Source organism: Gallus gallus, chromosome 33 (assembly GCF_016699485.2).
Source record: "Gallus gallus isolate bGalGal1 chromosome 33, bGalGal1.mat.broiler.GRCg7b, whole genome shotgun sequence".
In the NCBI taxonomy this organism is placed as follows: domain Eukaryota; kingdom Metazoa; phylum Chordata; class Aves; order Galliformes; family Phasianidae; genus Gallus; species Gallus gallus.
The window spans coordinates 168,990-188,218 of record NC_052564.1 but is presented as its reverse complement, the minus strand read 5'-3'; the positions used below and the strand labels follow the sequence as shown (position 1 = coordinate 188,218).

General features: G+C 49.6%; 2 protein-coding genes across 2 annotated transcripts; one reads left to right on the top strand and one right to left on the bottom strand.

The window, feature by feature from the left end:
* Positions 1–6,909: 6,909 nt before the first annotated feature.
* Positions 6,910–8,043, top strand: LOC121107962 (olfactory receptor 14A16-like). The gene has a single exon (XM_040654606.1). It carries the CDS (start codon positions 6,910–6,912, stop codon positions 7,867–7,869), a length of 960 nt encoding a protein of 319 aa, XP_040510540.1. The 3' UTR covers positions 7,870–8,043.
* An 8,021-nt stretch (positions 8,044–16,064) lies between these two features.
* On the bottom strand, positions 16,065–18,348 carry LOC112530854 (olfactory receptor 14C36-like). Its single transcript, XM_025145396.3, has 2 exons — positions 17,948–18,348; positions 16,065–17,236 (listed from the first exon to the last, which is right to left on the bottom strand). Exons 1-2 carry the CDS (start codon positions 18,039–18,041, stop codon positions 16,251–16,253), a joined length of 1,080 nt encoding a protein of 359 aa, XP_025001164.3. The 5' UTR covers positions 18,042–18,348; the 3' UTR covers positions 16,065–16,250.
* Between the last annotated feature and the right edge of the window lie 881 nt (positions 18,349–19,229).

Genomic DNA, 19,229 nt, shown 5'->3' with positions numbered 1-19,229 from the left:
GGTTGGAAGGACCTTAAAGACCATCTAATTCCAACTCCCTTGCTGTGGGCAGGGCTGTCACCCAGTAGATTCTGATGTCGGAGGCCCTTGACATCTTGAACATCTGCTGGGATGGGGCATCCACAGCTTCTCTGGGCTACCTGTTCCACACCTGTTCCATGCCTCTCACATCATGATCTACAGAATGTAAGGAATGCCTGCCAAGCATCAAATGTAAATGTCTCTTTTAGATGGTTACCATTCATCCATGCCCTATTATTCAAAAATGATGTGAAAAATAATTTTTTTTTTTTTTTTTTTTTTTTTTAAAGAACATGGCTAGATGATGGAGGGAAGGCATTATCCAGAGTGATGCTTCCCACACAAGAAAGATGTCAGCAACATGGAGTGGATTTTGGTAAGTGCACACAAGCTGACTGGGTTTGGAGAACTTTCCTGTGAGGAGAGGCAAACAGAGGTTTTCTTTTAAAAGCTGTAACTCTGGAAGATGTCTGTGCCAATAAAACTGAAGCAAAGAATTGAAGGCAAAGATAGAAAACAATGAAAATGCCTTAACAGACTTCTCAACTTCAAATATACTCACACGTTCTCTTTCTTTCATTTTAAGTAGAAAACACTGGTGTTTGAGGAGATTTTGTGTCTTTTTTTGCTGTTGTTGTTGCTTGTTTGTATGCCTGTTTGTTTGAAAAAGGAAAATATTTCCAAGAACTGTGTTTGCAGGACACAGATGCCTTCAGATGCAGGGACACAGGCAGCGGTGCCAGTGCCAATGCCTTGTGACTAATGCCCAGCGCCCTCCGCTGCTCTACCCTGCTGCATATTTCATGTCCCTCATCCTCCTAGAGTCTCCAGCTCTCCTAAATAAATGACCATGCTGAAGGGCATGTTTTCAGCAGGCCATCTGGACACATGCTCTTCCCACTGCTCTCCACATCTCCCCATCCCTTGCACATTGCTCACTCAGATACCTCCCAGCTATCTAGCTGATCGGTGACCTTCAGGGAGATTACTGGAACCTGCTCCATCTCTCCAAAGTCTGATGGACTCTCTTGTCAACTCATTCACTGTGATTATATCTATCCCTTCCTATCTCTGTCTAACTCATTTCTTGTACAGATATTTCCTGTGAAAGACGAAAGTCAGTAGTTGCAGCTTGGACAGGGCATGCAGTTGATCACTGTGTTTTTCTGTTCATTCAATTGCATCACGTTTCCCTCTGTTTGTTGGCAAAATAGAGAAATCCTTCAATGCCCACGTGCAGCTGGTTGTCTGAGTAAAGCCAGTGGGAGTTGGTGCAAAGGAGGTTTAACAGTGAGCAGGTGACTCCAGAGGAGAAGGGTGATGTGAGGAGAAGTGATGCCAGTCCCATGGTTCCAATGGGAGTAAAAATGGGGTGGGGAAGTTGAGGAGGACGTCTGTCCACAACAGTGACAGAGCAATGCTCATTAGGGAACATCCTGGATCAGTATCAATTGCCAAGTTTTGTTTATCTTCTTGTTTACCTGACCATATATAAATAAATTAATATGGAGACTTCTTAAATGCCCCTTGGACTCTTCCTCTTTAAGCTATCTCCAGATAACTTTTCATTTTGTTGTGCAAGTTCTGAACAGCTGAAGAAGATGACAGGAAGGCACAAGGCACAGGAGGGCTCCTTAGGCTGTAATGTGCCCGTGGGGGCATTTGCTGCTGAGTCCATCAACCTTCAGTGCAGAGAGAAGACTGCACAAAGTGCTCAAGAAGACCAAGTCAGAAGGAACAGAGAAGTTTCTTGGAGTTGATAGAGCAGATAATTCATGCTGACAGGCAGGCAAAGGCTCTGGGATGGTGGCTGTGATGCTGAGAAAAGCCTCCTTTGTGTTACGAAGCAGAAAGGCCAAGCCCTGATCCCCAGACCCTTGGCAGGGAGATCCTGTCCCTCATGCTGGCTCAAGGCCCTTCCTGGGGCAGTGGGATGGAAGATTGTAGGATGCCAAATTAAAGTCAAGGGGACAGCAGCTCCCAGGCTCTGCATGGGGTACAGGGGTGCTGTGAGGCCCAAGTCCCATGTGGGCAGTGTGTCTCAACGCAGGATGAGGGATGTGAGAAGGGCCCAGTCTGAACAAGCAGTCAATCCCAATGAAACTTTGAACTTCAGATCTCTCAGTTGTAGTGCCCTCCTTTGGACACTCTCCAATAGCTTTATATCTTTTATGTTCTGCGGTGCCCAGAAGTGCACCCAGTGCTCCAGGCGAGGCTGCAGCAGTGCAGAGCAGAGAGGGACAGTCCCTTCTATCACCCAGCTGGCAATGTCGATCTCAATGCACCCCAGGGGACGGTTGTCTTTCCTGGCTGCCTGGGCACACTGCTGACTCACACCCAATTTGCTGTTGACCAGGACCCGCAACCCCTTTCAGTGGGACTGCACTCCAGTGTCCCATTCCCCAGGCAGTGTGTATGTCCAGGGTTGTTCCTTCCCAGGTGCAGAATCAGGCATTTGTTCTTGTTATACCACATGCACTTGGTGCTTGTCCAGTTCTCTAACTTGTCCACATCTCTCTGTTGCCTCAGTGGAATTAACAACTCCTTCTAATTTGGTATCATCAGCCAACTTGCTCAAAACATCTTCTAGCAGTACATGCAAGTCAATCACAAAAACATTAAAGAGAAGTGGCCTTAAAATTGAGCCCTGGGGAACCCTGCTAGTGACCGTGCAATAGCCTGATGGAACCCCATTTACTGTAAGCCTTTTGGCCCCACCCATCCACTCATTATGTTTCTGTCTATGCCGTATGCATACATTTTGTCCAGGCAGATACTGTGAGGAACAGTATCAAAAGATCTACTGAAGTCCTCGAGGATAACATCAACTGGCTTCCTTTGGTCAACTACATGGGTGAACTTGTCATTAAAGACATTAAGTTAAACAGGACCTTCCACTCATGAGCTTGTGTTGGCTGCGACCAATGACAGAATTGTCCTTCAGGGGTTTATCAGTAACTCCCCGCATCATTTTCTCCATGATATTACCAGGCACCAGAATGAGACTGTCAGGTCCATAATTGCCCATGTCATCTTCCTTTCCCTTTCTTACAATGAGACAACATTTGCCAGCCTCCTGTCAACTGGGAACTGGCATGACCCTAGACTTACTCTGATGCCATTCAAATGTGAGCCTCGAACATACTGAGGTGTCATCAGTGAAAGAATGTAAGTGTTTCAGGGCTTTGTAACACCTTGAATGGCAGAGTGTGACACAGACCGAGCAGAGAGGAAGGTCTGGCTCTTCTGTTGTGAGCTCATCCATTTGGTCAGCGGAATAACAGGACATGATCCATGGGGACAGGTGCAAAAGGCACACTGGGGGCCCTGAGCACAGGGCTGTGGTGGCATTTAGGATGGCCAAGAATACCTCCCTTCTGGCCCTCAGCTGATGCTCAGGAAGGAGTGTCTATCTCAGAGATTTTCCACCACACTTTACAGGCACCAGCACACAACTAGGATCACCCCAGGCATCTCAGGCATCACTGAGCGTCTCTGGGTGAGCAATGCAATCCCGTCCCTGTTGAATAAGGACCAAGCATTCAGATGAGGGGCTCACACACAGACACCTCACTGTGCACATCTGAACTCAACTAAGAGGACTTCTGGCTCCCATGGACCTGTGGGGAACTGATCCCATTTCAGTCCCAGGTTTTCCATCAGCGGATGAGATGCCGAACCCTAGGGCTAGGATGAGATGGTGTGACAGTAACAAGAAAAATGGAAATGGCTTTAAAGTACAGAGGGGAGATTTAGTTCAGCTTTTAGGAAGAAATTTTCTACTCAAAGGAAGTGGAACAGGTTGCCCAAAGACATTTTGTGTGCTGCATCCTTGGAGACATTCAAGGTCAGGATGGATGGGATCCTGGGCATCCTGATCTGGTGGTTGGCAGCCCTGCCCATGGCTGGGGGCTTGGAACCAGGTGCTCTTTAATGTCCCCTCCAATCTAAGCCATTGCATGATTCTGTAATGGTATGCCTGCACTGCCTCAGCTCTACCACTGCCCAGAACAGGGGAACTCATCCCTCCCCTTCTTTGTCTGTCTGTCTGCCTGTCTTTCTTCCTATGCATCATGAGCAGAGGTTTCCACATTTGGCATTTGTTTCTCTCATGGTCAAATTTCATTTAGTAGGAACATCCATGCTTCTGAAATCCAGGGAACTTGTTTATTAATGGAGCTGACTTGGAAGTATGTTCTGCAGTGATGACCGTGCTGCCTTGTAGGAGCTGTCAGCTCAGAAGGGCCGTGGATATCTCCAGGGAGAGCTTTGGGAAGAAGGAAATCACCTCCTCTGCTGCTGATCTGGGCCGGGCTCCTGAGACACACGGAGCTCATACAAGAGGGCAGCGCTGCAGAGAGACAGCTGTGCCCAGGAGCAGCTCTTCTGCAAAGCATGGCAGGGCTGGGGACATGATCTGCAGGTGACAGGGTGGAGAGAAGGATGAAAGCTTTCAGGCTTTGTGGAGTGACCAAGCTGTGAGCTCACTGGAAGCTCACTACTCATTGACATTGACCCGGTAAGTTGCTCGCTGCAGGCAATGAATCTGATTTTCCTAGAGAGATCACTAAATTTTGGACATCCCATAGCAGATCAGGCTTCAGACACTCGGTGGTTCTTTATTGTGGAAAAAGCCCTGCACCAGATGAGGGCATCATGTTGCAGCATCAGAGCACAGCCCTGAAGGCTGCGTGTCCCAGGACGGCTGCACGCTGTGCAGCCGGGGGTGCAGCCCGGTGCCCAGGGCTGTGGTGCAGAGCAGGGTCCCTGCTGTGCCCCACGGGCTGTGTGCCGGGGCAGGGACTCTGCCGCCTGCCAGGCTCAGCACTCAGCCTGCCCGGGGAGCTGCCCAGGGTGCTGCGGGGAGACGTGTGGGGGGAAGGAGCCCCCTGGCAGGGCAGGGGCCTTCTGTTGCCACAGCTGCTGTCTGGGGCAGGGGGATCACAGCTACGCTGCACCCCTGAGTGTTTCCCAGAGCACTTCGCAAGAGGAAAGACAAGGCAGGGATTTTCTACTTCCTGTTCTTAAGGAAGGGGAAAGAGTTGGAGGAAGAAATCTGAAAGGAGCTGTCAAGTTTGATCACAGCTCTGAGAATCCTGAATTGCACCTCCCTCAATCTGCTGTTATATGATCAATCTCCTCATGTGCTTTCAGCCCCTCCTCTCCCAAAGGACAGCACCAGCTGAGATAATCATCCTTTTTTTTTTTTTTTTTTTTTTTTTCTGCAGACATGAACATGGAACTACCCTGCAAACAGGCAGCTTTCCCTAAGAGAAATATAAGTGCACAGAGGTAGGGATGGGCACCCATAGTGCAGACATGTTAAAGATATGAGACATAGAAACAACTCCTAAGAGGAAAATATCCAGGAGGCTGGTATATGATTAGGCAATGTGAGGAAGGTTCAAGCTCCTACAGCTTCTACTTCTTATAGAATAATGAACCTCATGAAATAAAACTGAAGTTATGGAGCAAAATGAACACTGTGCTTAAAGAAGGAAAATCTTTTATAGAATGGTAGGAGGACTATCATTGACAATGTTCTTGTCTTGTCATTATCTCCTGCACTCTGAACTGGACTCCATGTCCAGGAACCGCAGATGCCCAACAGCAGCTCCATCAGCGAGTTCCTCCTCCTGGCGTTGGCAGACACGCGGCAGCTGCAGCTCCTGCACTTCTGGCTCTTGCTGGGCATCTACCTGGCTGCCCTCCTGGGCAACGGCCTCATCAGCACAGCCGTAGCCTGCGACCACCGCCTGCACACCCCCATGTACTTCTTCCTCCTCAACCTGCCCTCCTCGACCTGGGCTGCATCTCCACCACTCTCCCCAAAGCCATGGCCAATGCCCTCTGGCACACCAGGGCCATCTCCTACGCAGGATGTGCTGCACAGGTCTTTTTCTTTCTCTTCTTCCTCGCAGCAGAATATTCCATTCTCACCATCATGTCCTATGACCTGCTCCAGCCACAGCTTCCATACTGTGGCACCAGAGTACAGCCCTGAGGGCTGCATGTCCCAGGATGGCTGCAGGCTGTGCAGCGAGGGGTACAGCCGGGTGCCCAGGGCTGTGGTGCAGAGCAGGGTCCCTGCTGTGCCCCAGGGGCTGTGTGCCGGGGCAGGGACTCTGCCGCCTGCCAGGCTCAGCACTCAGCCTGCCTGGGGAGCTGCCCAGGGCCCTGCGGGGAGGCGTGTGGGGGAAAGGAGCCCCCCGGCAGGGAAGGGGCCTTCTACTCCACAGCTGCTGCCTGGGGCAGGGGGATCACAGCTACATTGAACCCTAGAATGTTTTCAAGAGCACTTTGCAAGAGGAGAGACAAGGCAGGGATTTTCCTTTTCCTATTCTTAGGGAAGGGAAAAGGATTGGAGGCTGAAATCTAAAAGGACCTGTCAACTTCCAACACATCTCTGAGACTCCTGAATTTTACTATAATCAATCACTTGTTTTGTATTCAGTCCCACAGAATTTGATTTCAGCCTCTCCTTTCTCGAAGGATAGAAGCAGTTGAAATATTCTCACTGACTGCAGACATGAATAATGCACTTAGGCAGAAAAAAGGCAGCTTTCTCTAACAGAAACAGTAGGGCACAGAGGTTGGGCTTGCGGGCTCTAGTAGCAGTTGGGGCAAAGTTATGAGATATGAAAACTAATGACAACATCCAGGGAGATGGGATAAGATTAGAGAATGAGAGTAAAGGAAAAACTCCATAATCTTCTCCTGCTTATGGAATGCTGAGCTTCATGAAATTAAAATCAAGTAATGGAGCTAAATGAACATGCTCCTAAAAGAAAGAAAAAAAATTATAATATGGCCGTAGGTATGACTGTGAGAACTGCCTTCTCATTATCTTCTGCACCCTGAACAGGACTCCATGCCCAGGAACCGCAGATGTCCAACAGCAGCTCCATCAGCGAGTTCCTCCTCCTGGCTTTGGCAGACACGCGGCAGCTGCAGCTCCTGCACTTCTGGCTCTTGCTGGGCATCTACCTGGCTGCCCTCCTGGGCAACGGCCTCATCAGCACAGCCGTAGCCTGCGACCACCACCTGCACACCCCCATGTACTTCTTCCTCCTCAACCTCGCCCTCCTCGACCTGGGCTGCATCTCCACCACTCTCCCCAAAGCCATGGCCAATGCCCTCTGGGGCACCAGGGACATCTCCTACGCAGGATGTGCTGCACAGGTCTTTTTCTTTGTCTTCTTCATCTCAGCAGAATATTCCCTTCTCACCATCATGTCCTATGACCGCTACGTTGCCATCTGCAAGCCCCTGCACTACGGGACCCTGCTGGGCAGCAGAGCTTGTGCCACCATGGCAGCAGCTGCCTGGGGCACTGGGCTTCTCTATTCCCTGCTGCACACTTCCAATACATTCTCACTGCCTCTGTGCCAAGGCAATGCTGTGGATCAGTTCTTCTGTGAAATCCCCCAGATCCTCAAGCTCTCCTGCTCAGAATCCTATCTCAGGGAAGTTGGGTTACTCCTTTTTAGTGTCTGTGCATGTCTTGGGTGTTTTGTCTTCATTGTTGTGTCCTATGTGCAGATCTTCAGGGCCATGCTAAGGATGCCCTCTGAGCAGGGGCGGCACAAAGCCTTCTCCATGTGCCTCCCTCACCTGGCCGTGGTCTCTCTGTTTGTCGGCACAGGCTTTTTTGCCTACGTGAAGCCCCCGTCTATCTCCTCCCCATTCATAGATCTGACAGTTGCACTTCTGTACTCTGTGGTTCCTCCAACTCTGAACCCTATTATCTACAGCATGAGGAACAAGGAGATCAAGCATGCCCTCCGGAAACTGTTGCAATATGTGCACTATTCCAGCTTCAATAAAGTGCCCATCTTCGTCACGTGATTCCCAGTGATGGTTTTTCATATTTTATGTATGTTTGGTTTTTTTTGTTTGTTTGTTTTTGTGTGTAAGTGTGATACAGTAATCTGTAAAAAAAGTTGCAATCTATTCCCCTTCTTCTTTCCCATCTACTGTCTATTTCCTCACAGCAAGAGCTCATGCAAATATGGAACCAGATTCCCTGAATAGATTAAAGAGAGTAAAAAAAGCTTGGAAAAAGTACGTTTCCTTTGCTCTTCTCTCTTCCTGCCTTGTCTGGATCCGGATCTGGGGGAGGTACAGCCACGGACAGCAGTACAACACGCTCTTTTCATTCCTGCTCTCTTTACGCTGCCACACTGCTGTCAAGTCCTTGCATTTGTGCAGACCTGAAGGTCTGGTGTGTCTCACCACAGCCCTGTTGTCTCTACAGCAGCACTCCGGGGCTGCAGTCAGTAGGCAGCAATATGAACTGCTGTGTCAGAGCTGGTCTCCTTGCTGCAGTGCCATAACAAGAGAGGCTCTTCAGAGCAGGACCAGAGAACTGGAGGCCTCTTCCATAGAAATGGTGCAAAGAATATACCTCAGGAGCTGCTGCCTAAGAAGACCTCAAGGTCTTCCGGTGTTCTCCACTGAGTGACGGGGACAGTTTCAGAGTCCCATGGTGATCTGTTATGGACTCAGGGCAGTGCTGTGGTTTGACATGGAATGTGGCTCAGCACCACACGGTCGTTTGCTCACTGCTGTTATATCAACTCCAGGATATCCACATTGGGCACCAAAATGACTGTGATGGTTTAACCCGCTGGGTGGCTCAGCACAACACAGTGCTTTGTGCATAGTCCCCTTTCCCAGTGGGATGGGGAAGAGAATTTGGTTGTACAAGTCATGGATTCAAATAAAGCTATTTTGTAAGAAAGATAAAAGGAAAGGGTAATACTTATGACATATGCATATATATATGTCTCACTGATGTGCCAGAGGGAAGGGTGCCAGGGCAATACCCGCACAGATGTGGTGGACCCCCTGCCCTGCCACAGTCGGACAGAGCTGAGAGAGGAGGAGGGTTGGAAGAGTATCCCAGCTCAGCATCATTGGCGCACCCCCTGCCAACTAACCCCACTCCCCCAGGTCTCACTAAGCAACAGGTTTGAGATGCTGGAAATTGAAGGGGACACAAGTGGGGAGGCCAGGGAGAATCTGCCTAGGAGGGAGCCTAGGCTGTGGTGGCCGCCCCCATTCCTTGAAACTGCCTCTGTCAGGAAAGGCAGGAGGGGAACTGTGGTGGGTGATTCCCTTCTCTGGGGAACGGAGGGCTCCATTTGCCAGCCTGACCCAACCTGTAGGGAGGTGTGCTGCTTCCCTGGGGCCCACATCAGGGACATCGCCAGAAAAGTCCCGGGTCTGGTTTGCTCCTCTGATTACTGTCCATTACTGATAGTTCAGGTAGACAGTGGTAAAGTTCCTCAGGGAAGCCTGCGTTCTTTCAAAAAGGATTTCAGGGGCTCATACTTTCTCTCATACTTTACACTGCCTTTACCTCACTTTTTACTCTGGGTTTACTTACACTCTACTCCAGATGTACTCATATTTTATTTTGAATTTACTCACTCTATATTCCAGGTTTACTCACACCTTACTTCAAGTTTACTTGCACTTTACTCTGGATTTACTCACCCATTGTTTTGGGTTACCTCACACTTTACACCAGATTTTTCTTACTTTTCTCTGGGTGCCCTCAACTGTACTCCATGTGTTCCCACACCTTACTCGTGGTTTTACTGACACTTGACTCCAGGTTCACACCTAATTTACTCCAGGTTCACTCACACTTGTCTCCAGTTTTACTCACAGTTTACTCCATGTGTGCCCAAACCTTACTCGTGGTTTTACTTGCAATTTACTCCAGGTTTTACTCACAGTTTACTCAAGGTTTACTCACACTTTACTCTTGGCTTACTCTCACTTTGCTCCTGGTTTTGCTCACACTTCACACCAGGTTTACACACACTTCACTTTGGGTTTACTCTTATGCTGGAGATGGAGAGGTCAGCTCAGCCTTGCTGAATGCTGACTCGCTCTTAATGAGGCTCTGGAAAGGAGACAGAAGCCCTGAATAAACAGGGGTGTTTTGTACCAAGCCATGAGATAAGCTCTCTGCTGATTAGGAAGACTTGTTATGGAATTTGATTGCTTTCTAGCCAATGCATTGTTAGTGGAAATGTACTGAATATGTGTGTGAGAATATAAAAGGCTTGCTTTAGAAAGTAGATAGAGACAGCATCATGATCATAATCGTCACAGCAATAAGGAAATCTTCCTGGCACGAGATCCCTGTGTTGTGTTTTAGTCACACTTTGCATGGGGTTTACAGACACTTGACACAAGGTTTAATCTTACTCTACTCTGGGTGTACTCACACTTTACTCTGGGTTTTATTCACACTTTACTCCGGGTTTACTCATACTTTACTACAAGTTTCCTCCAACATTACTCCAAGTTTATTCTCACTTGACTCCAGGTTTACTGACACTTTACTTTGGGTGTTCTGATCTTACTCAGGGTTCACTCAAACTTTACAGTCTTTTCTCCCTGTTCTACTCACACTTGACTCTAGGTTCGCTCACAATTTCCTCCAGAATTACACACACTTTGGGCACTCGCAAACATTACTTTGGGTTTACTCTGTCTTTTCTCCAGGTTTACTCATATTCATACTGTACTCATACTCATTTACTCATACTTTACCCCTGGATCTCTCACACTTGGCTCCAGGTTCTCCCACAGTTTACTTTGGGTTCCCATACCTTACTCAGGGTTCACTCACACTCAACTCCAGGTGTACTCACATTCCAGGTTTATTCACACTTTACTCTGGCTGCACTCACACTTTACTCCATGTCTGCCCACACTTTACTCTGTGTGAGCCCACACCCTACTCAGGGTTTTACTTGCAATTTACTTCTGGTTTACTCACACTTTACTCCTGGTTTACACATACTTTTTGGGGGGTTTTCTCGCACATTACTCTGGGTTTACTCTAACTTTTCTCCAGGTTTTACTCACTCTTCAAGCTTTCTCACACTTTACTCTGGATTTACTCACACTTTACTCTGGGTTTTTCTCTCACTATACCAAAGTTTAACTCACACATTACTTCAGGTTTACTCTTGATTTACTCACACTTTACTCACACTTTTGTCTGAGTTGATACGCAATTTAGTCAAGGTTTTGTCGCACTTAACACCGTGTCTTCCCACATTTTACTCAGAGTCAGCCAACACTTTGCTCCCACTTTACACACACTTTACTACACATTTACTCATACTCTGCTCTGGGTGTACTCACACCTTTCTCTGGCTTTTAATCACAGTTTAGTCCCAGTTTACTCACATTTTTTTTTCTGGGTTTTGCTCATACTATTCTAAGGGTGTACTCCCTCTTTACTCTGTGTTTTCCTAACACACTTTACTTTGAGTTTACTCACACTTCTATCTGGGTTGGCTCCCACTTTACTCCAGGTTTGCTCACACTCTACTCCAGGAGTACTCACACCTTACTCCAGGTTTTACACACACTTCTCTCCAGGTTTACTCACACGGAGTTTTGGGTTTTGCTCACACTTCACTCCAAGTTTACTCAGACTATTCTCCAGCTTTTACTCACCCTTTACTCCAGGTTTACTTCAATAAAGTAAATAAGTTAAAGGTTATGAGCTTTCATGGGTTGCTGAATTGGCAGCTGCAGGTTTGACCTTGCTAAGCCAGGTTCTTGCTGCCGATAAGAGATGCTCTTCTGCAGACTTAGACAACTAGTGCAGACAGCGGGTCTCCCATTTTTTCCAAATCACATCATTAGCTATCCTATCTCTGGAATGCAAGGAAGCAGGCTTGGACAGTAAAACCACAAATGAGTGAAGAAGCAGCAGATTGGTGAATGGAGTTGTGGACAATGAGAGGACCAACCAGAGCCAGCCAAGTGTCCCTGCTATGTGCAGCGCTGTTTAAACATAACTGCTTTATAACTACACTGTGGGTACAGAGTTTGATTTCTCCACGTCAGTTCCGTCCCTCAGTTTGGCGCTTGTCAGCCCTCCTTGAGAGTGCCTGGTCCCAGCACCTTCCCGTCAACCCAAAGAGATCACCACCCCGCCAGTCCTGAAACGGGACCCTGGGAGAAGAACTCTTCTGCATGGTGAGAAGAGGCCGCAGGCCCGAGTCCCAGGCCCCATCCCTGGGCCACTTCCCGCTGCTCTTCGATCGCTGCCCATGTGGCCTCAGCACACAGAGGGCAGCTCCTTGGGGCGGAACAGGAAGCAGCAGCCGGCAGGGCCCCCTGGAGCTGCCCTAGTGCTGTGATATGGGCCATCAAGTGGGGCTGAGGCCCGGAGATGATACCGATGGTGTGCAGGAGAAATGCAGGGAGGGAAAGATTGAGGGCCTTCATGCCTCTCATCCCTCCCACCTTGTGGCTTCCAGGATTCCGCAGCATCATGCTTTGGTGTATCCATGCCGTTTCTGTGATTCTGAAGTCACTCCATCCATCTCTGACACTCGGATTCCACACCGCCGTACGCAGCAGCGCACAGAAGCTGCCGCTCAATGCATCCCTGCACTTTCTTCCCCTCCATTCTGTCACCCAGCTCTGGGGATGCCCGTCTGGGGCCATCCTCCCACATTCAACAGGGTTCCACCCGGCACTATTTGCAGCATTTCAAAGTGAAACTAGAATTGAGATAGCACCATCACGTCCAGCAGCAGCATGCCCTGAGAGGGGCTCAGACCGCAACTGTTGCAAAGCCCGTGGGCCCTCGGTGCCCAGGGACACTGCTCTCCCCCCATCCACCCAGCCTGTGATGCCATCCCAGAAGGCTACCAGGTTGGTCGAGCACTATTTCCTCTTGGTGAAGCCATGCTGACCACAAAAATCGGCTCTCTAGATAAGGCTGTCTAGGGTCCCGTCCAGCCTGGGCTTGAACACCTCCAGGAATGGGGCATCCACAACTTCTCTGGGTCCTTCGGTCAGTTCCTCACCACCCTTAAAGTGGAAAAATTTTCCTCTAACATGTTTATTTTTATGATGTGTGTGTGCAAGATTGTTTCTTGGCTCTGAGGTGCCTACAACTGGCACTTCGTGGATAAGTGTGTTTTTCTAACTTAGCAATTTCTCAAAAGGTTCTCTAGAGTGCTATTACTGACATTGTCGGGAGTTCAGCAAATTACCAAATCATTCAGAAGGGAGGCATGGCTTGAGCTACGGTGAAGCAATTGACTGCATCTGACAGCAAGAACAGAAATAATTAACCTGCATATTGGTGTAATTTGGGAAGTTGTGTTAGTTTTATTAATAGGGAAAACAGCAGGACATGAAAGAACAAAACCGAAAAAACAATGAATATAAGAAATGAGTTTTGTTTCAGTAAATAAAGAACAACAGGGGTAAGAAATCCTAACAAACTGATTTGATATGCAGCCATTAATGCACAAAATCTGTTGTCATTAGGTTAGAAGCAAGGAAAGAATAAAATGCTTTTGGTCTCAACCCAGGAACTGTTTAATTGCATTTTCTCCTCCCCTGTGCTGTTGAGGAGAGGCAGGGACAGAGCAGCATAAGGGGCACCTGGGAGCCAAGCAAGCTGAGCACAGCACAGCTGGGCACTGAGTTCCAGTGATTTTGGGGTCCCAACCTGCAGCATGAGGCTCCATGTACGTTCTCCCCTGCTGGACAGCCCAGCCCCACTGACCCACAGGCAGCCCCTGGCAGCTCTGTGCAGGCGCTGTGTGGGGCAGCATGCCCCCAGCACAGCCCTGACAGCCCACACTGCCCTTCTGCTCCCTCACCAGCTGGACCCTGTCCAGTCCCAGTGTATCCCACACAGCTCACAGCCAGCCCTGCTGCGGGCTCTGTTGGGCTCTGGGCCTAGATAGGGACCAGGCCGGGCTACCCATTCCCCAGTGCAGGCACTGAGCCCTGTAGGAATGTGGAATGGTCCTATTTCAGCCCTCAGCAGATTTTGGTGAAAAGTGTTGCTGGGAACGACTGGTATGGGGCCTGGGGCTGGTGGCAGCTTCCTTGAGCAGTGTCTCCTTTCTGTTCATGCAACAGAAAGCTTTGTTGGATCCGTGCCCTGAGGGACCCTGCTACTCCCTCACGGGCATGGGGTGGTCTCCAGGGCCCCAGGATCACCTCTGACTGCACCCTTCTTCTGCAGGCCCACAAGGGCTGCAGCCCTGCAGAGCACCCAGAAGAGGGCTCATCCTATGTATGATGACAACCAGACCCTGGTGCTCCAGCTGTCCCCAGCACCCACACAGTCTTGTCCAAGGGTGGTGTTTGGGGAAGTGCTAAAGTTGCAGCGGAGACTGAGGAACAGCCACAAGGTCACAGGGCTCCTGGTCATACGAGCATCTGCAGAGAAATGTCATGCCCAGGACAGCTCCCACCACTATCCATCCCTCCTCTGACCTCCATGGCCATTCCTGGGTGGCTCTGTGCTGGCCATGCTGGTCAGGGTGGAAAGCAGACCCAGATGGATGAGGCCGAGTGCTGCTAAACTCCTCCCTGGGAGTCTGTGGGTGTGCAAAGCAAATGGAATGATAAGAGAGCATTTCCAATAGTACTTGGAATGTTAAGATACAGCAAGAATGACAGGAATCCTTCCCTTCCATGCAGCGGTACATCCCCACTGCCGCAGTGAAGACTGCAGACACCTCATTTCCCTGCAGATACAGAGACACTACACAGAGGGTACAAGAGTCAGCTCTGATCCACATCAAATATGGACTCCAGGAGGAAGAGAGCAGGTTGATGCTTCAGCAGACATGGAATGAATCAAAATATTACTGTAACAGCGTAAGAACCATTAATAAACATAAAACAACAGCAAACAAATTAAAAAATAAGAATAAAAATAAATATTATAAACATAGATGAACAGTACAGGCCTGCACTGGGACAGTCTGTGAGTCATTTGTAGAGAGATGAGAAGTTTGTTTTTAATGAAAACTGTCCATGACATCAATTTCTCCAATATGTCTTTGAGGTCCGGGTTCCTCATGCCACAGATAAGGGGGTTAATGGCTGGAGGCACCACTGAGTACAGAAATGACAACACCAGGTCCAGGGATGGGGAGGAAATGGAGGGAGGCTTCAGGTAGGCAAACATGCCAGTGGTGACAAAGAGGGAGACCACGGCCAGGTGAGGGAGGCACGTGGAGAAGGTTTTGTGCCGTCCCTGCTCAGAGGGCATCCTCAGCACAGCCCTGAAGATCTGCACACAGGACAGCACAATGAAGGCAAAACACAAGGCAGTAGCCACCTTGCTCAGGATGAGCCCTGAACTGAGTGAAAAACCTTTTCTTTCTCTTCAGGCAGAATGTCTCCAGTTTCACCCATCACTTTCATCCTCCCACTGTGTAAGAGAGCGCAGAACATTGCTCTGTATTCTCCATCATCTCCTCACAGGCTCTCACATGCTGCAGTGATGTGCCCACAGTCTTCCCTGGTTTCTCCGCCACGGTACACAGCTGCCTCCTACCTGACTCTTTGTGCACCTGCTTCCCACCCCCCCCCTCCATGGCTGTGTTGGGTTTCCAATCTGTGGCTTATCACTGAGATGTCCCTGCCCCATACTTGACCCAACCGTGCCTGGACTGCACAGGACAGGTGTGTTTGAGGTGGGAAGAGTTTCCCCAGCACAAGTGCCCATGGCAGCCCTGAATGCACCACACTTCCCAGCATTCCTGCTTTACAGATCCAGTGCTGCCCCAGCCATCTCCCACACATGGGTCTGCAGACAGTCCCGCTCTACCAGCAGGAGCATGGAGATGGCTTCAGGAAAAAGCTCTGCCATCAACATGCAGTCACTGCTGGAAATGGCTGATGTGAGAGGCTGAGGGTGACAAATATCCAGAGCCAGCCTCCTAGTCCACCCATGTCCCCAAGGGCGTAGAGAAGAAGGGGAGTATGGAAGTGAAAAGAGAGTAGCAACACAAAGACCACCCCCTGCTGCTGTCTGTGGCCATTGGACCTGGGAAGCAGCAGCCCCATCTCAAACACAGATAAGAGGATGGAACTCCTGGACAGTGAGGGGCAGCCCCCATGGACACCGAGGCTGCTGCTCCGTGTTGCAGCTGGGCTCCCGGACCCTGCACTACTCCTGCATACGTCAGTTGCTCTTCCACTTTCAGAGATGGTAAAACATGGGAGAAGAGACAGATGAATTTCTGCTGGCTTCTTTATTGTGTTTATCAACAGAGCGATTTGTTCTACAGGTACATGAGATGAGTGTGTCACAACACTACAGAAATGTAGCAGGCCAAGAATAACACTTCCAAAATCAAAGTTGTGCCTGTGAAAACAATAATGAAGACAAATAATAAGAGATTGTCCTAACAATTACAGAGTTACCTTGGGACTCCTCTTAAACTACCATGCATCTTATGGATGCTGTAGAAGTATGTATTGCTCACTGCAGCCTTGAGCTCCTGGTTTCTCAAGCCGTAGATGAGAGGATTCACTGCTGGAGGCACCACTGAGTACAGAAATGAAACCAGCAGGTCCAGAGATGGAGAAGACATGGACGAGGATTTCAGATAGGCAAACATGGCTGTGCTGACAAAGAGGGAGACCACGGCCAGGTGAGGGAGGCACATGGAGAAGGCTTTGTGCCGTCCCTGCTCAGAGGGCATCCTCAGCACAGCCCTGAAGATCTGCACATAGGACAAAACAATGAAAACAAAACACCCACAGATTAAACAAAGACTAAAATAAATAATCCCAACTTCCCTGATGTAGTCAGATTTTGAGCAGGAGAGCTTGAGGATCTGGGCAATTTCACAGAAGAACTGATCCACAACATTGCCTTGGCACAGAGGTATTGAAAATGCAGTGGCAGTGTGCAGCAGAGCATAGAGAAGCCCAGTGCTCCAGGCAGCTGCTGCCATGGTGGCACAAGCTCTGCTGCCCAGCAGGGTCCCGTAGTGCAGGGGCTTGCAGATGGCAACGTAGCGGTCATAGGACATCACGGTGAGAAGGGAATATTCTGCAAAGATGAAGAAGAGAAAGAAAAAGACCTGAGCAGCACATCCTGCGTAGGAGATGTGCCTGGTGTCCCAGAGGGCATTGGCCATGGCTTTGGGGAGAGTGGTGGAGATGCAGGCCAGGTCGAGGAGGGCGAGGTTGAGGAGGAAGAAGTACATGGGGGTGTGCAGGCGGTGGTCGCAGGCTACGGCTGTGCTGATGAGGCCGTTGCCCAGGAGGGCAGCCAGGTAGATGCCCAGCAAGAGCCAGAAGAGCAGGAGCTGCAGCTGCCGCGTGTCTGCCAACACCAGGAGGAGGAACTCACTGATGGAGCTGCTGTTGGGCATCTGGTACTTCTGGGAATGTGGTTCTGGGAAAGGAGGAGAAGACAAGGAGATGTTAGAAAAGACTTCAGAGGAGTCAGTCCTGCTCTGAGCCTTTGGGGACATGGAAGTTTCCATCAGTGTCTCTTAGATTTTAGGTGGGAAGGTGTCTGCATTTCGATCCCTTTTTTATTGATTCTGAATCTGCTCAGCGGGTCTTTGGAAATATTCCCTTTTTATCACAGTGAACCATAAAATTGGCACACTGTCCTTCTGCCTATGTAAGGGAAGGAGATGCAATTCATCTCATCCTCCTTTTCCATCCTTCCGAGATGGGTCCGTAGTATCAGAATCACAGAGCTCATGCTGCCATGCTGGGCAAGGGAGAGAGAGATGCTCATGAGATCAGCACTGAACCAAACCTGTACACATTCTGTCATTTTGGTAGGGGAGAGCCTGACTCCAAATCAATTGCAGAATGCTTTGTTTCTCCAGATCCTATACGAGTTATAGGATGAAAAACCTTTGTTGTATGCAGTCTCCCACTGATTAAACTTCACACCTTGCTCTCTAGAAGATGAGAGGAAAAAATAGATTTTATTTTTGGATTTAGATTCCCCACAAAATAAATAGTGAAATGGTAAAAATCTTCAGGTTTGCTTTCCTGGTGTAAGCACAAGTCAGTGCACAGAGGTAACACCTCCTCACTCTCCCTTAGAGAACAGACAAGCTGCTCTGTCCATCAGCCTTGTTCCTACCTGCCCCGTGCTGCCCCTTGTTCTGCTGGAGGATAGCTGCACCCTCAGGTTGCTCCAGAGAAGAGCCTGGGCTGTGCAGATGGCCAGTGACCATCTCTCTCAGCCCAGTTCTGGCAGGAGGACAAAAGGGACATGGTGAGGCTTCTGATTCACAGGGCTGAAGCAAAGGCTCTCAGATTGGAGGAAGGGCACAAGGGAGCTGTGCCCGTGTTGAGGCTCGTGGCACCATTCCAGGGCACCCCCACAGTGGTAGCCTGGAGCTGATGTGTCCTGGGGAGAGCAAGTTCATTCCTTAATCAGAAACAAATGCACTGCACAGATCACGAAAACTGTTAAGGAGGTCCACGTGGACCTCCTCCGTTTTCTTGGGCAACGTGGTCCCAAGAAAACTCCCCTAGGACAGGATCAGTGGCAGAACTGGAGCTTAATATCCCCCATCTGCACTGCTGTTGCCAGAGGCACTCCAGGAGGCCTTCTCCTTACCCAGCTGCCCACACACCTCCCAGACAGCACAGTCCAAAACCACTTTGCAGAGCCTGACTGTGAAAAGTTCCCTATCAGCCTGTGCCCATATTTACATACTGACGCTGTTCCTTACAGAAGCTCCTTCCCACATCTCCTTCTTGGTGCAAGAGTCTTAATGATTAACTCAAAAGCATTTGTGCTTTCATTTAGGTGGAAAATAAATGCTCACACTCTGCAAGGTCCTTATCTGAGAAATTCATACATGGGAAGTCTCCAAAGACATGACAAGTGCCCCTGCACCAGGCAGCAGCTGTGGCAGTAGAAGGCCCCTGCCCTGCTGGGGGGCTCCGCCCCCCCACACGTCTCCCCACAGTGCCCTGGGCAGCTCCCCGAGCAGACTGAGTGCTGAGCCTGGCAGGCGGCAGAGTCCCTGCCCCGGCACACAGCCCCTGGGGCACAGCAGGGACCCTGCTCTGCACCACAGCCCTGGGCACCCGGCTGCACCCCCTGCTGCACAGCCTGCAGCCGTCCTGGGACACGCAGCCCTCAGGGCTGTGCTCCGATGCTGCAGCATGGAGGCCCTCATCTGGAGCAGGTCTTTTTCCACAGTAAAGAAACACTGAACGCCTTCAGCCAGATATGTAATGGGATGTCCCAAATTTCCTGGATCCTTCCAGGAAAAGAAGATTCATTGCCTGGAGGAAAAGACTTACCTTGTCAAGGATAGTGAGAAATGCACCTCCAGTAGGCTCACAGCCTGCTATTGTGCCACACAGCCTGTAAGCTCTCTTCCTTCTCTCCTTTCCATCTCCTACAG

Bases quoted from the DNA above. Each gene is read 5' to 3' on its own strand.
- LOC121107962 (XM_040654606.1), top strand. From the start codon at position 6,910: ATGTCCAACAGCAGCTCCATCAGCGAGTTCCTCCTCCTGGCTTTGGCA.
- LOC112530854 (XM_025145396.3), bottom strand. From the start codon at position 18,041: ATGGTCACTGGCCATCTGCACAGCCCAGGCTCTTCTCTGGAGCAACCT. The intron at 17,237-17,947 runs GTAGGAACAAGG...CTCCTTTCCCAG, and splicing joins CAAGGGGCAGCACGGGGCAG to AACCACATTCCCAGAAGTAC.